Source organism: Agelaius phoeniceus, chromosome 10, assembly GCF_051311805.1.
Source record: "Agelaius phoeniceus isolate bAgePho1 chromosome 10, bAgePho1.hap1, whole genome shotgun sequence".
Taxonomy (NCBI): Eukaryota; Metazoa; Chordata; class Aves; order Passeriformes; family Icteridae; genus Agelaius; species Agelaius phoeniceus.
In genome coordinates this window covers 12,031,952-12,049,537 of record NC_135274.1, presented here as the reverse complement: position 1 = coordinate 12,049,537, position 17,586 = coordinate 12,031,952, and the positions used below count along the sequence as shown (strand labels likewise).

The 17,586-nt window shown below is 42.1% G+C and overlaps 1 protein-coding gene across 1 annotated transcript in view; it reads left to right on the top strand.

Annotated features, from left to right (window-relative positions):
- Window positions 1-17,147, top strand: part of PID1 (phosphotyrosine interaction domain containing 1) — an 85,031-nt gene extending 67,884 nt beyond the window's left edge. Inside the window, exon 3 of the mRNA XM_054639305.2 lies at window positions 15,177-17,147. Coding sequence (XP_054495280.1) covers window positions 15,177-15,653 — 477 coding nt within the window. The 3' untranslated portion in view covers window positions 15,654-17,147. The remainder of the gene's footprint in view (window positions 1-15,176) is intronic.
- The last annotated feature ends 439 nt before the right edge of the window (window positions 17,148-17,586 follow it).

Below are 17,586 nucleotides of genomic sequence, written 5' to 3'. Positions count from 1 at the left end.
TTAATGCAAGTCCAAACCCAATCTATAAGTAGTAGCCAAAGTGATTTTTGCCTTCTCTAAAGTTCTCTCTAGCTAAACCTAGCTGTGCTGGTTATGTGTTTTTCCAAAGGGCAGCAGCCTGATATAATGGAGAGTAGATTTTGCTTTGGCCTGTGGTACCGTGCCGTCATCATTTTGGACCCCCTCCAAGAGAGCACAGGTGGCAGTTCTGCTGGGATCTCACAGCTTCTCTGTTTTTATTAGCCTTTCTGGCTGGTATCCTCTACTGTATGACCCACCCTTGAGATGCACTTTTTGGATCACTCCATGGAATTTCTTCTCTTCACCTTCTAAAATTTCATCCCAGTATCTTAAATTAAAAATGTCTGGGTAAACCTTACAGTGTTCGTTCTAGTCATTGGTTCCTGATCGCATGGGCTACATTTGACTGATGTAAGGAGCACAGGAGTATCTTTATGGATTATCCAGGGACACCCATGCACTTCCCTGTGACAGGTGTGCTCTGGTTTGCAATCCGCCCTCGAAACAGCTGCATATCTCCCAAGAGCTTTCTCCAGGTCATCTTGTGGTTCCTTTATCTGTTGCACACATTTCCAGTCTTCCCTTGATGAAGTTGTAGTTCTAAAGGTTCCACACTCTGCCTGGGCTGTGTCCCAGGCAGGTGCTGCTCACAGCTCCTTCCATCAGCCTCCAGTGCAGGCAGTGCTGGGGGCGTGAGAGGGTGCACTTGTCCATTGCCAGGATTGCACTTTGCTGGGAGCAAAGGCTGGAAGTAGAGCAAATGGCAGGCAGGAAGGAAAGCAGATGCAAGAAGGTAGTGGAGTTATCTTGCTTCATATGTGCCTGTCCTCTGTATTTGTTTATTCTTGACTGTTTATGTAGCCAGAACCTGCTCTGCCAAGAGTCTGGGTGTGGAGGTGGTGCAAGGCCACTGCTCCCCCTGTCCCCTGCCGTGTTGGGAGACACCTCTCTAATGACACTGTGCTGTGCATGAGGCAGTGTCCCAAGTACAGCAATCATTGGAAAGCTGTGTCTCTTTTTGCAGGAATAGCACTCTGAGTGTGGCTGCTGGAGCCCAATTTCTGTTCTGTTAATTGCACCGCTCCCTCATAAATTGCCCTTGCAGTTTCCCTCAGTGATGCCATTCATCACCTCTTTTAAACTCTGAATTTGGCATATACAGGGCCATGTAGGCAGCTGCTGGTTATATTTTAATGATACAGCTTGCTAAATGCTTCTTTAAGAAGAAAAGTGTTATAAATAATTCAGTAGAGTTATTTTGCAGTACATATATATGTCTGTCATAGCCTGTTAGAATGGCAGAGTGTCACTTTAAGGATGCAGAGAGGAAGCTGTCTGTTTGCAGTGCTGAACAATTTGAGGCCATAGGAACCAAGGCTGTGACAGGCATTACGATATGATGCATTAATGCCATTTCTGGGTGTTACGAGTTCATCCCCAGAGGGGCTGTGCTGCAGTTGCATGATCTTGCTGCCATGGGAGGGGCTGCCTTGTTTTTGCTGTAGTCGATTTTAATGTGGAGATTTTTATAATTCTCTGGTGCTTTTGTGAGAAAGGGAGAGGCTGTTGTTTTATAACTACTTTAAAAAATTAAATATCTGACCTTGCTAACGACAAAACATGAAGAAAAATTACATCTATATTGTCTGCCACAGTAATTGGTTTTTCAGGAGGGGACTAACCTTTATTTCAGCTTTTTCTCCTTGAAAAACAAAAGGTAAACAAGATCCTACAAAGAAACATCATGTGCTGTCTGCTCTTGCCTGGAGTAAGAAACAGTGCAGGGTTTTTTTTGTTGTTGTTGTTGTGGGTTTTGTCCCCCCCCCCATGAATTTGTTGTAGATGCAGTATGCTTTCTTGTAAATAAGATTTCTTCCCAGGAATAGCTAGGTTGGTCTCTTCAGATTTGATTTTTGCATACACGGCTTGAACTTTAATGCTGTTTGTGGATTTGCACTGTAATTAAAGGATCTTCTGCTTGGTTTTGGCCCAACAAGAGATACCAATTTGTTTTGATGAGGAGGCAGCAGAGGAAAAGAGTGGAAGGCTAGAGGCAGATAATAGGAAACAAATAATATAGTCTGTGCTTGTACTGTAAATATCTGTATTTTCACATAAAGTAAATTCTTTCTTACCCAAAATGCTGTTTGCTTTCTATTGTGCTGTCATATTTAAGCTCATGCATAAATAACCTAAAATATATGGCATTTTCTATTTAAAACCATTTAACCAGAATAATAACAGCTTTGGTGGGAAATGAGTTTTAGGAGAGGCTTAGTAGAGGCTCTAATCCTTGTGTAAAAGTACAACCACAGCCATGTCTCAGTGTCTCCTACCAGTGCTGGATCAGGCTCCCTGGGAACAGGAACACTTTGCTTCTTTGGGCTACATGGGGAAAGCTACAGAACTTTACAGGATGAGTGATTCTTTATTTGTTAATGCACACACTAATTTCTCTTGTCAAATTTCTGCCTGCATTTTTAGATACTGGGAGAATGGTCAGCTTTTCTTAAAATGCTTGACACATGTTGCTGTCCATGCTCTTTTGAAAATCTCTCTGTCAATATGTCAAAGCAAAGGGGGAGAGCATTCCAAACCCATGGGCTTTCTTGAAATGCCTGGAAGTATTTGGTTCCTTGTCTCTGGGGAAGAGAAACCTTCCAAGCAGTTATTCCTGTCTTGGCCACTGCTTTGTCAGTCAGACATTACTTCTTTATTCTTCTTCTTTATTCTTCCTTTCTGTCTGATCCTGAAAGTGCTGGAGAAAATATTATGCACTAGTTGTACTCTTTGTTTGATATGATCAAGGACTATTAAGCTCTTAAAAGGTTTGCTTATTCTATTAAATAATTTTAAAAACTATATTGAAAATTGTAACTCTAGGATGATGATAAACGTGATTGATAAATTCTGCTTGTTACAGAGCTGTGAAACGCCTCGTTAATGGAAAATGTTGAATAATTGCTTATATAGAAAAAAATCACAAGAGTTCTGAGATTTTTACCATCTATATATTGGAGTCATAGCCATATGTTGATTTTTAGGTGGTGAGACCTCCTTGAGCTTATTTTGCTACACAATGGCCTGTGCTTCAAATGATGCATTTTGCTTCAAGAGAATGTTATAGGCACCCTGTAATGTTAAATTCTTTAGGAAGTTGCATTCTGTTATCATGCTGAAGAGCCATTTCAGAGTCAGTGTTGCTTTACCCAGGGCTGGCCCTCTGTCCCTGGTTAGGCCAAGCAGCAGCTGGGTAAAGGTGTCTGAGTGTCAGTGGCAAAGTCCCTCGTGGGCTCTCCGCTCCCTAAGGCTTGGTCATGGCTCAGTGACTGCCAGACTGAAAACTGGAAGAAAATAGAATTACGATGTTTTTAGCTGCTGGTATTCATTACTGCATGAAGATGGTAACTGTGAAAAAACAGTGAAGGATTTCTTTATTTTCATAAGTATATTTTTGCCATAGAGCTCTAAAATTTGCACCAGATTGTCCTTTATCAAACAGATCAACAGCAGGGCTACTCACTATAGATTTTGTCTTTGCAAAGTCAGCTTCAGGGCCAGTGGAATCTATGAAAATGAATTTCCTGCCCTTTGTAAAAGCCATGACCTCTGCAATATAGAGAAATGAACTGTGGATATGAAGGGAGCTTCTAGGAGCTTGCTGTACAACTGGTGTGAATAGTGATCAGTCTGACCTGCAACCATCTGAATGCTACTGGGGCAAGCTGCTGTAATAGATGACATAAATTGCAGCAGTGATAAGCAGAACTGTCCCCAGAGAGGAGGACCTTTGGCCCCTTCTTTCCTCCAGACAGTCCTTCACTTTGGAGTGCTGCTTTCAAGGCTCTCCCATCCTAGGTTCAGTGTTTCCTTTCATCTTGGCTGAAATTAGCACTATAGAAATGTCCATGTCTCAGTTTTGCTGCAGGTGGTTAAGGACTGCATTTCTGGCTGCTTTGCAGGCTTGTCACCTTAGAGGTGAAATACAGCCAAGAGAATGGGTTGGAGGCAACGTACCCTTTCTGGGAGAGGTGCTTGGGTGGTACTGTGGTTAAATTAATCAGAAAAGGAAGGAGGCTTCCTCTGTGACACTGTGAAAAGCCTCCTGATGCAGAGAGAAATTTGCAGGAGATGAGCATCTCTGGAGCCCAGAGAGCCTGATGAATACCCAATTCACTCACAGGACCTAAGGATCATTTTCAGGTCCTTCTGTGCTGGTTGGAAAAACGTTATCTAAATGCAAAGTGACTGCACTGAAGACACAGGCAAGCACTTAATCCATTGTGAAAACAGGACCTTGGAGGCACTGTGAACCATGGCTTTGGAAATGAATTAAAAACTGTATGGCACTATTGTCTTCCATCATTATGGTCTTTGGGACATATTTATTCCTTTAAAGTCTTCTGTTTAGTCTGCTAACATACTGTTGCATTGTTGAGTGGGAAATTTCTGGTTTAATTGTAATATAGTGTCATAAACCTTAGAGGCAGTGAGGTTGTATTCTTTCTTGTTTGTGTAGAGCCTGTATTGCTGTGGCCTGGATCCAGAATTTGATAACACAAACAAGTGATAAATCAGGCATATTTATCTAAGGACTCATTTGGCAATAAAAAGAGTTGTTTAACTATATTTTCTTCTTCATAATGTGTTTAGTGCTTTTTATTAAGTTGAAGTATGCAAGGTCTGGTTTTCATTGCTGCAGTGTAAGTGCTCCATCCCAGTGTAGGCACTGTATTTCTTCTTCTCCAGCCTTCAAATAAGACTTTTCCTGGAGATGCTAAAATTTTTGAGAGTGGGAAGAATCTCAGAGTTTTGTTAAGTCATGGAACTCATTTCCCATAATGATTCATGAAGGAGATGCAAAAGTAATGACAGAGTATTTTAATTGGAGACTTTGCGGGATGTGGGTACAATTACATTTATATGGGGTTGATATTTCTGTGTTCCCTGTACTCCTCAGGGAATGTTTTTCATTTGCAGTGTGTGAATGATAGGAGAAGGACCAAATACTGCTATTTCTGGGAGTCTCTGTGGTTTGTTTTGTAATTTTTTCTCTTTTTTTGAATGGTACTGGTCTTATAGCACTTGGGGGAGGAAGAACTGAAATAATTTTATGAAAATTACTTCTGTTTTTCCTGCAATGTAGAACTGACACTTCCTTTGATATACAATCCAAATTTGTAGTCATCTTTGGTGATTCCTGAAGTTGGCTCCCTTCCCTTTTGTTCTTAATTACAGGTGTTGTCAAGTTGTGCCAGGAATCAAGTGCAGTTGAGATTTTTGGTCTCCAGAACTGAATTTCTTAGTAACAGAGGTTTTGTTCAATTTTATTACTTGGCATCCTCTTTTGAAGGCAAGAACTAAAGGAGAAACACAACGATCTCCTGGGGAATGCACAAAGAAGGGAACCTTGAGGACAGATCTCTTACCTACAAAAGATAGTGAAAAACATGAATTCTGTGTGGCTTTCTGGGAGTGCTTCAGTGCCCAAAAGTCTTGGAGAGTGTGTAAAATATACATGCCTCAATGGAAAAGGTGGCTGAAGTAGTAACTGTTCTTGTACTCCCTCTTTGTGTGCTCCATGAGGTACAAAAGTTTTTGTAGGACTGGCGCCAAAGTGAATTTTCTGTGGGTTGGAAAGGAAGGGGAACAAAGTAAAAGCGAACAGTCTGCTCCTCTCTGTGTCCATGGGCTCCTTCCCTCTATATGAGACAACAGCTGTGAGGAGCCCAGGACTAAAAAGCTTTCTGGAACATGATGAGGTGCTTAATCAGATTTCCATGTTCGGTTTCAACCTCATGTGAATAAAGACCGTGTAGTGAAAGAGGTTTGTGTGTACTTTGAACATAAACATCAAGGTAGGTGTCTATTTGCAGGGCAATTGTGGTCATGCAAATTTATGCCACATTCTCCTGGCAGAAGGAGGTGAGAAGGTTTTGAGGTAGCAGAGGAAAGGTTTTGGAAGGACTTTGTGTGAAGGAACTTAAGAAATTGCAATAATGGCACCTTCCTGGCTGCCTCCACCTCTCTCCTTGCCTGTGAAGACTCCTGAAGGACAATGGGAAATGAACTGGCTTATTCAAATATTAATTTCAACCCAGCAGTAACTGAGTAGAAAGAGAGGGAGTTACATGAGGCAATGAAAGGAGACAAAGGAGGAAAGTGATCTAAATAGCAACATAAAGAAAATATTTGGGAATAAAAGTAATCATTGACTTGTACAATAGGGTGTCCAGCAGCCCTGCTGAGGTTATGTGTGATGGATGTATTTGTTCATTCAGTTATGTCTTGAACAACAACATTTTTAAATTGCTGCTAGAATGAAATTGATTTCTTGAGTTTTAAATAGTGCAGTGTAAATCTTCCACTCACACCAGGACCAAAGAGTCTCTGACTGCAAGCTCACTGCAGTTTGCCAGTTCCACTTGATTTCATTTCAGATTCATCCCTGCAAGCCAAACCACAAAAAGAGCTTCCTGTCCAGTGGAGAATGAAATGCAAGAGGCGATCCTTTTGTTGCTAATGGGAGGCTGCAGGGAGCAAAGCTGGCTCTTGCTGAGGTTGTATTTGGGCTTGGTTAACTATTTTGCTGGTGAGGCAGAGACTCCTGGTCACTGGGTATAAGTTAGATGCTCTTAGATCTAACTGAAGGCAGTATTCTAATACCTGGGGTAGTTTATAAAAAGACTTGCTGAGCAGCAGCCTGATGTAATGAAAGGTGAAAAGCTTGGATGGTTGTGCTTCTCAGGATTCTATTCCAGGAGAGTTTGGCTCTCTGCTTTATTTACCCCACACTGGCTGTTTGGCCTGTGGACTCAGTGGGCTTTTTCTTGTTGGCTTTTTTTCCTCTCAGAGCTTATAAATTAAGCCATCAAGGGTAAATTTTTTTCTCTTCCAGTACATTTATTTATTTAATAAATCTTAAAATTGCCAAATGCTGATGTGTTTTCCCATGTCCTCCTAGAGCAGTGTGGGGTAGTGTTGCTGATGGGGCTGACCATATAGGGTAAGGAGGGTTCCCTCCTGTGGGCATTCTATATTTTGTCTTCTGTTCCTCTCCTCAACTGCCATCAGTGGGAGGCCTGGCAGAGCTCTCCTCTGGGAAGATGAGAGGTTTATTTAGCTATGAAGAGGGGCTCTGAGATGTCTGTGTGCTTTTGGTGTCTTACTCAGAGTTGGGACATTATCTCAGATGTGCCCTGCACTTTGATGCCAGTCATCTGCAGCTCCTGGAGCGTTTGTCCTGCATAGTGCTTGAGAAATGAGTAGCTCTTCTTGGGTGAGCTCTGCCCTCAGAGAAGCCCCATTCCCGAGATGCTGCCCTGGCCTGGACGTTGGGACACCCACTCTGGATCTCAGTAACTCAGCTGTTCTGCCTGCTGCCATGTTAAAGGGCTTTCCTAGGCAACTTCAGAAGCAGCAGCACTGAAATTGGTATTATATTTTTCTTTCTACTGGGGAAGAGCATTTTTCAAGAAAAGGTATTTTCACAGTGCCCCAGCTCTCCCTTCTCCTGTGCTTGCTGCAGCTTCTGAGAAGCATGGGAGCTGTAAAACCTGAAAGAACAATGATGGACTAAAAATGAAAGCTCTTCTGTCCTTCAAAGGCATTTAGTTGGGGAACTATATCCAAAGTGACTATTCTGTGCTGTCCCTTACTTGTGTGGTGACCCCTTCCTGGGGGGCATCTAAGGCAGGATCTGCTGCACGGTCACAGCTGAGAAACACATGGGAAAATAAAAGCACCTGCAAAGGGCTGCTGTGAGCGTGGCTGTGGGGACAGATGGCAACTGGAGCAGCTGCTGCCCAGCAGTTGTTTTTCCTTAGGAGTTCTGAAGATGTAAAGAGCCAAATGCATTTCTTGCTGGGCTTGTTTATTATTTTTGTTTTCAAGGGGGAATTGTAGCATGACTGTAAGACTTGAGTTCAGCCTTGGTCCCACAAAAAGGACTCAGATGCTGTTGACTTAACTGCTGAAGAGGGGCTGATGCTTCCAGCTTTTTCTGGAGCTATCCTTTGATTCCTTGGAATAAATCAGACATTAACCACTGATGTATTTTTTTTCCTCTCCTAATCCAGTGGGCAGCCCTAAGAGTTGATGGTTATTTTCCACTAAATAGTTGCCTAGCTCTGTCTGTTCTCCCTCTGAATTTTGTCTCAAAAATAAAACAGTTCTTCACATATTTCTGTAAGTGACATTATTGCATTTACTGTGTATTTCTTTGTGCTGAGGAGCCCTGCCATTACCACAAAGACCCTTGTGTTCGTGCTGCAAGGCTTTGGCTGGACACAGGCAGTGTGGGTGAGGAAGCAGTGACAGGCAGAGGGAAACTGTGCAGCCTTTTGACTTGACTGAGTTATTTTTTAGGTCTTAAGCAAACGTTGCTTGAATGCAGTTCGTGGTATTTGCTCAGTGATCCAGTGGAATGTCTGGGATATTTTTGTTTTTCCTTCAGAGCCAAAAAGCAGCTTTTGGCTCTAAATCCCAAGCTGCCAGCCTGAGGCTGAGTCACTGTGCTTTAGGCTGAGGAGAGCTGAGCTGGTGTGGTGAGACAGGCACCCTGTCCAGCACAGAGCACTCCTGCTGTGTCTGGAGCTGGATGTGTTAATTAAAGATGTTGAAAATGACTCTACAGCTAAATCTGCTTTTATTGACATGAAAGCTGTGCCAGGACTTACCAAGCTGTTGGACAGCATGCTGCAGGCCTGTCCCACTTGTATCCCAGCTCCACTGAGGATAAAAGAAAAGCTAGTTTCAGCCATCAAATCTGTGACTCTTTGGTGAGCCCTGATTCTCCCCAGCCACTCAGCTTGGAGGTGCTGCTGGGGGCTTTGGGCACACTGTCATTGCAGTGAAGTTGAGCACAACTGAGGTAGCAACTTCTTGCAGAGGTTTCCAGATCTTGTAATGATGTGGAGATGAAGCTTGCTGTGTCCTGGCTGTGACCATATGTGCCTGAACTTTCTCATCCTGCATCTGCTTTTGCGCTGCAAACCCAGGGAGCATCTCCATCTATGTGTTCTTGCAGCAATTTTCAACAAGACATGCATACATCCTTCTAAACCAGCTTTTGGCTGCTGTTCTTCCAATCTCCTCTGCATTCTTCTTTAAAACTTCTGCAGGTTTACCTGATCTTTGGGCTGGTGTTTCGTGGCTTGGCTGGGATGAACTGACAAGCTTCAGCCATTGGAACAGGTTTCAAGGGAGAAGGTGGAGTTGCCATCCCTGGAGGTGTTTAAGGTGTGTCTGGATCTGGTGCTGGGTGATGTGGTTCAGTGGTGTAGGGGTTGCACTGGTGGTGCTGAGTGGATTGTCAGACTGTGTGATCTTAAAGGTCTCTCCCAACCCTGATGTCTCCATGATTCTGTGATGGTTTGCTTGCTGACTGGAGGGTCTGTACCTGTGCATCTTAACACAGACCCGTACAGTCACTTTCTTCATTGCCACGTATCCTGAAGGTGCCACAGGAGCAGTTCTGTTTTCAGGAAGAAAATGTCTCATTACCTCTGCTTGCCTCGCATTTAAGTGAGGCAAACTGTCTTGATCAAACATAATCAGTAGCAACTAGACCAAATTTGAGGCTAAAGGAATATTTATTTTAAAACACTGATAAACAAAAGAGACAGTCACCTACTACTAAGATTGCACAAGAGTCAAGATCCTCTAGTGACTGCAAATATGCAGAGTAAATAAATACCTGCTAGCTGAAGGTCAGTGCTCAATTTTTTTTTTTCTTTTCATTTTCTGTGTTGATTTTGCTGACAAAGACCCTCCTTATCTAGTATGGAAGAAATATTAAATAAATAAACAAGGAGTTAATTTTACATATAGTCTTTTGATCATGGTCTTGAATAGTGAGAGAGCCGAGAACCCTGTGTGGTATGTGTCCCTGTGCCAAGCTCCTGTGCCAAGAGAGCATTTGTCCTCCTGTAATGCAGTAATTATGGGTCTTTAGAGCTTGGATCTGATTTCTTGGAGCACTGATGTCTATGGGCTGAGAATAGGGAACAGAAGGAGAAAAAGTCAAATGACTGCCTAACTTCAGGTGTCCAAGTGAGGCTTGTGAGGTAGGGGCAGTATGGATATATGATCCACTGGGGAGTCACATCTGAGGTCAGAGCAACACATGCAGGAGCTGAGCTGCTCTTTATCTGCAATGAATTGCAAGTGAAAAATGTGAGATCAATGATGAAAGAGTATGAAAAGGGTATGAAAAGAAAAAAACCCTTATTAATTCTGACAAATCATAGTGTGCTAGAATTTTAAATGTCCATGGCAGCTGCTCTACTGGTCTTTTCAAAGTTGGTAAGCTCTTAAACATAGTTATTAAAAGATATTTTCACCATGTTATTGGATTGAAGGGGCTGAAAACAACAATGTCAAAATACTCAGATATTTCTGTCTTTCCAGGAGAGTGCATGAAAAATGACATCAATTATTCTTCATGTCCTTTGACATGAGACATCTCTATGTGTCACATGGGTGTGTAGCTGCATTACAAAAGGGCAAAGGCACAGCATTTTTCAGTTGAGGACAGTTTTTCCAGATACTGACACTGGTGTTGGCAAATCTCTAGGGTGAAATAAGGATCTCTTCAGAACATTTTGGCTTTTACAAAATGTTTGGATGCTTGCAAGCATAGAGGTGTTGAAGCCTCAAGACTATTTTATGTCATGCTTGGTGACAGTGGCTTGCCAGAGGATGAAATTTGCCATAGTATGGCTGGAAAGGATGTGGATAATTTTTAACATGCACAAGAAGTTTTTGTGAGATGTATGTATCTTCCAGAAATTTGTGGAACAGATGGAACACACAAAGGACTAAAAGGGCCATAAAGAAATATTCTCTTATCCCTGGTAGAAGATATGATAGGATATGCCTTCACTGCTTAAGGTTAACACAGTTGCATTGAACTGAATTTGCATTCCTTTTCTCCCTTAAAATAGTATCCAAAACAAGTAAAAGCTGAAACAGCTTGATCATAATTTACTTGTTGCAACCAACCTGTAGCTACTCTGCCTTGCACCGAGGCTAGAATCACAGAATCATGAGAATCATTAAGATTGGAAAAGACTTCCAATATCATCAGATCCAACTTTGACCAAACACCACCTTGTCAACTAAAAACCATGGCATTTTGTGCCACGAGCAGTTGTTTCTTGAACACTTCCAGGGATGGTGACTCCGCCATTTCCCCAGGCAGCTCGTTCCAGCGCTTAACAACCCTAGAGGGGAGGGAATAAAGGTCCTGGCCTCACTGTGTATAGGATGACACTTGCTATAGGATATGCCACACTTGCACAAATAAGTAATTTTCTGGACTGATGTTTGCTGCCAAGTGAGTTGCAGAGTTTCAGAGGAAGAAAAAGCATTATTCAGTCCTGGTGAAATTTTGCTGGTGGTCAGAGCTGTATTATCACAGATGTGGCTTTCAGCCTGCACTGTGGCCTTGCCTGTCTTTGTCAATGATCACTCTCTGGTCAGTAAAGCTGTGGAGTTGATGCTGTTCAGGCACTTCAGTGTGTTTCTGTATGTGCAATGATAACTGTAACAACATCACTACTGCTGCTACTACTAATGTCTTTCTGTGCCCTTCGCATCTCATTCTTACGATTCTTAAAGATGAAATTCAGGGGTTTTTTGGGGTCTTTTTTTATAATACCTGCTGGCTTCACACTGATGAGATATCAATGATTTTAATGGGAAACACCACCAGCGGGAATTTTTGCCTCAAAATAGCTTTCTTTCCAACTGATAATGAAAGGAATTATCTGGTCTTTGACCTTTGGTTGGCAGACTTGGAAATTGAAAAGGAAGATGGTTGTACTGTACTAGCTTCACTGTAATGGTGTGGTCAGAGGTTTCTGAGCATTTAAAGCAAGGTGGATATGCTGTGAGATGTGTCAAGGCAGGAGCCAAAATGCAGGGAGCACTGCTTGTGGAATAACCTTGTAACTCTGAGCTCAGGGAGAAGTACCTTTCTGTGGGTCAAAGAGTGGAGGTGTCTCCCCAGCCCCTGTATCCCTGTTCTGTTTTAGCAGAGGGCCATGCTGTGATGAAATGTTAGACATCTGTCTTCACCAAGAGCTTCAGTGATGCTACTCTTGTCAAATGCTTGTATCTCAACTAGGAAAAAAAAAGGATAATTCATTTTAAAAACCAAAAAGTAACAGCACTAGTAGGTGTAGATGTTTCTATATAAGACACAACACAGGAGAAGCTTTAAAGTTGAGGTTTTGTTTATTCTTTCCTGTGAGCTCCTTATTGTAATGTCTAAGCACCTTATAAATATTTATGGATGTGTCCTCAAAGGAAAAGGAGATTTATATAATGGTTCAAAGTGATGTTAAAAGAAGCAACTTACCAAAGGTTCCTACACAGTTATACCATGACAGAACTGGGACAGTAAATCAGACCAGTACATCCCATTTTGGTAAACAAGCCAGAATTCCATCCTTACTATTAGTTACTTTTGCATTGGCTGCTTACAGAGTAATTCACTGCTTTTTTTTTTTTTTCTCAAAATACAACTGCTTTATTTTAGGGAAGTCCATTATTTTTTGCAGCTCCACTCTTAAGCAGGCCACACACACTGATTGATGGCCAACAGGAGGTTGCAGTTAGCTGCTGCAGAGGAACAGAGGAGAACATTAAATTCAATTTATGCTGCTGTGTGACAACTTGCTCTGATTTTGCTCCTTGGCTGCTGAAGGAGTTTGAGCATCACCTGGGAGTCGTCCATGCTCAGAAGCTGATGCTGTGTGTTGGGGTGAATTTGCAGCACAGAGCCCAGCAACACTGACTGCCTTGGATGGAGTTGCCTTTGCTTTCCTCCCCTCTGCTCATCCTCGTGCTGCTGCTCAGGGCAGCTCACAAGCTGGGAACAGCTTCCTCTTCAGGACAAGCCAGCAGTGAAACAATTCCCTGCATCCCCTCTTGTGCACTCCTGAGAGGTGCTGATTTCTGTGGTCTCCAGGTGACACTGGGCTTCTCCAAACAGCAGCTGGGGGGATAAAATGTTGCCGTGGTGGCAGCTCTCCCCTGCAGCCAGGGATTCAAAGCTGTATTTGGGCAGTGACAAAGTGCACGAGCAAGAGGCTATTTCACTGTTCCTCGGGGTTTAAAGGCTTTGTGCAAATCTCTTTGTAGTTAGTGAAGGACTTCTGACGCTGAAATGGGCTTTGAATTTGACTCCAAGTGTCAGGTTACAGTGTTTGTCTTTTGTTAGCTGGCTTGTGAGTATGAAGCAGTGCTGAGCAAACCTTTGGAAAATATATTGAATGTGCAAATTTGCACAATGATCTTGCTCCATTCAAAGCAATCTGACTTTGGATATATGTTGAAATACCCCCCAGTATGCTGTAGACACATTCCTCTTTGGTCCTGGATGTGCTGTTTGTATGTGTTTAGTTGGCACTGTGAACTGAGGTTTTCTTTTAAGTTTTTCTACAGTACTTTAGGGAACTCAACTCTCATCACTAATAAAATAAAATAAGGCAAAACACTGGTAGGTCTTGCCTTGTTAACTGTTCTAGCTGTTGTGTTTCCCACTGTTCCAAAAAAAATACAAAGCTTTATAAGATTCAACGTATTCCCAGTGCAAATCATGAATATTTATAGGCAAAGAATAAGACTTCCCATCTTGAAATGTCAGTGCTAGGAAATTGCTTTTTTGGCAAGCATGATTAAGCCACACAGACTTCCAATAAAGTTTTGTAAGCTTTTTCCTTAATTATGGCTTAATTTAGGCCTCTGAGTTTAACAAAACGTGTGAAACTTGCAGCAAAATATTTTTCTTGTGGAAAACTGTTTGCATGGATTACAAATCCCGTATTTCTTGTGGGTATGATTTTTTAATGTGCTTAAATGTGGACATTCCTTGTGTTTTCTATACATTTCTTAGCACATTTACAGCATAAAAATAACCTATACTGTGTGTTTAATGCAGAATTTTGAAGAAATTAGTTTGAAAAGTGCATGTGATTATTTTTTCCTCCAAATGCCTTGAGTAAAATGTAGAGGTTCTAAGACATCAAGCAAGGGGTAAAAGATTCTATCTCAAGCAGTTACTGCTGCAAGAGATAAATGAGGAACAATTTTGCTTTCACATAGTTGTTCTTAAATGCACCATCCTGACAACAGCAATAAATAGAATAATCTGCATAATTGCATTTATGTGGCATTGACCTGTCTTTCCTAGAGAAAATCCCTTTTCCCAGATAAAATAATCTCCCATTCAGCTGTAAGTGGAAGGAAGCCTCATTAGTAGCTGCACAGATTTAGGGGAATGTTTCTGCACAGGCTTAATACAGAATTTTGATGTGGACCTCCTAGTGAATTTGATATTTGGTGAACAAATTTCTGTAAAGGCCCTAAAACCACCTTGCTTTCCTGTGCTGATTGCCTAACAGGGTATTTACTCAAAAGGACTAGACAGGAAAGCAGAGAGATGATGTGATTAAACTTAGGTAGATTTATTACTAGATTTTTTAACAGCATATTTTCTTAAATTGATGTAATAAATATCTCAGCCCTGCTCAAAGATAAAGTTTTGAATGGCTTTGAGCTGTTCCTGGCTTAATACTTAAGTAGAAGTAGCCGAAGTGGTGGAAAAACAAGATCATTTTGGAAAGAAACATTCAGTTTAAAATCCTCTACTGTGATCATGCTTTGCTGACCCCCTGCAACCTTGCATTATCAAACTGAGATTGTCTCCCTCTCCCTAATACTAATGCTTGAAATATGATACAGATAAATCATCTGAATAATAAAGTATGAAGAAATAAAAGACGTGGTTTGCATCACAGCTACCTGGGACCTGCTCCAGTGGCACTTGCACTTGCTAAAATGAGCTTAGGGGTAGTCATGGGCTCTAAAGCTGAGCTTTCTAGGGGAGATGAAGAAAGTGGAATGCCTTGAAACTCAGACACTTGGGCATTTTTAATCTCTGGGTTGGAATGGTGAAGTCAGCATTTGCAAAAGCAAATATTTGGAAAGCAGTTTGAAAACTGTTTTGCTGAAAATGATGCTGAAATCAGGGAGCTTGTGAGGGCAGGTGTGTACTTTTATTTCCCCAATGAAACTCCCCCGGATGGCAGAAAGTACCACCAGAGTCTGCTCTCTGTGTTTTCACCTATCTTTGTTCTTCTTTGCAGGTTACATATTTGGGTAAGGTTTCCACAACAGGGATGCAATTTTTGTCAGGCTGCACAGAAAAACCAGTTATTGAATTGTGGAAGAAGCACACGCTCACCAGGGAGGATGTTTACCCAGCTAATGCCCTTCTGGAAATTCGCCCTTTCCAAGTCTGGCTGCATCATCTGGACCTCAAAGGTGAGGCGACAGTGCACATGGATACCTTTCAGGTAGCACGTATAGCCTACTGCACTGCTGACCACAACGTCAGCCCAAACATCTTCGCTTGGGTCTATCGGGAGATCAACGATGACCTGTCCTACCAGATGGACTGCCACGCTGTGGAGTGTGAGAGCAAGCTGGAGGCCAAGAAGCTGGCCCATGCCATGATGGAGGCCTTTAAGAAGACTTTTCACAGCATGAAAAGCGACGGCCGGATCCACAGGAACAGCTCATCGGAGGAAGTGTCTCATGAATTTGAATCTGACGATGGCTGACTGAGGTCATTCACAGTTCAGCAAAGGCAGAAATGGCTTAGGGAATGAGAGCTGATAGATGAATAAGCAACAATTGAAACTGGGTAATGAAAGGACTGCCAAACACTTGTCTTACCAGCTTTTTAAATCAGAAGAGCAATTTGGTACCTACAGATATGCGTCATTAAAGTAATTACGTTGCATTGAAATCTGCTGCTGTTGTAAAAGTGAGAAGAAGATCTCCCTCCCCCACCTCTGTCACCCTCCCATCACTGTCCCTTTCTTGTCTCTGTAGTTCAGGTGCATACCATGAAGTGCAGTCATTCCTGTTTGTTTTACAAGACTGGTCGGGCAATTTTATTAGTTGCTTCTCTGGCATTCCTAGCTGCAGGCTGATGCTGATGCACAAGAGCAAGTAGGCCTGGAAAGCCCTAATGGTTCCCGAAGAATCTTTCCCTATGATACACCACACAGATCCTTTGACCATATGTAGGCTAAGACAGCCATACACAGCCTTTTAGACTAATGGCCTGGCATTCTGCAGTTTATTCACATTTCACAGATAAAAAATGAAAGATGCTTGTATGTACACATTATATCATATGCTATCCTTTATTTTATTCATTGTACCTATTTTCTTAATGTACTGGCTGCCACGTCTTTCACCCAACACCAGTAGTTGCAGTTTCAGACTATTCACTGCAGGATACCAAAAAGGGGTGGGCAGAAATACTCCCTGGTGGCTGGGGGTTCAGCAAGTCAGCCCTGCTGTCTGTGCATTATCCTACCCTGATGTGCTCCGCAGGAGGGGGCCCGCTGGGAAGAGTTGAGGGACGCTTGGGTGTGTCAGTGTTAGAACTGTGACTTCTCATCAACCTCAGGTGTGACGAGATCCGAGCACGGTGGGCACCGCTCTGTGTCCCCCTTTCCGCATTGCTGGTCGAGCAACCCTGGTGGGATGGAGCTGGCAGTGTCTCACCACACAGGGCTGCCTCACTGTAAAGATCTAAGGAAATGGTCCCTTAGGAGTCAGGTTTGAACATCTGTTCTGGTTGAGGACCTCATGTTAAGATTCCCGTATCTTTCCTTGTTCACAGATACACAGTCATGCCTTTCTTAAATGCAGATGTTTAATAAAACTCAAATAAAGGAAAAACTTGTTTCACTTGATATTTTTTAAGGCTGAGAGCAGATCAATAGTTTGCAAGTAATGCTGCTCCTTTGTACAATTTCGTTTGTAATTATGGTAATGTTAGGGGCACTAGGGCACCTTACAGAAGCCTTAAAAGAAAGCTAATCCAAGCAGATAGCTCTGTGTCTGTGTTTTGTGTCTCTGTGTTTGTATGTGAGAGTGTATGTGTGAGTCCAGTGGTAAAGCATGTAGATTGAGCATGGAGATGTATTGAGGAGGGCCCACACCTCTTGAAAATATGCTTGTTGCTTTACAATGTATGTAAACTGTTCTTCAGCATAAATGCATTCATACTTTAATAAAAAAAAAAGTTTTGAGTTAAACCTTGTTAGTTTTAAGCTGTCTTTCCAATATGAACTCTGTGGTATATAAACTCTGTGGTTTTGTGTGTGTGGGTTCTGTGTTTATTTCATTTAGTGGAATGGAAATGTTAATTTATTTCCATTTAATTATTGCATCAGTCTTCATGAGAATTGCTGTTAACATTTTAATATTATTTTCTTTTCAATATTTAGCTTAATTATTTCTGTGAGGTTTTGTTTTGGTTATGAGGGGGTTTTGTATTTTGGTTGTTTGTTTGTTGGGTTTTTTGTGGTTTTTGTTGGTTGGTTGGCTGGTTTTGTTGGTTATTTTGGATTTTTTGGGGTTTTTTGTTTGGTCAGTTGGGGTTGGTTTTGTTTTTTTTTTTACTTTGTGGAGTGGGGACATGATTTATAACTTTTGCTTAGCAGGAGGTGGCAGAGATACCCCCACTCCCAACTT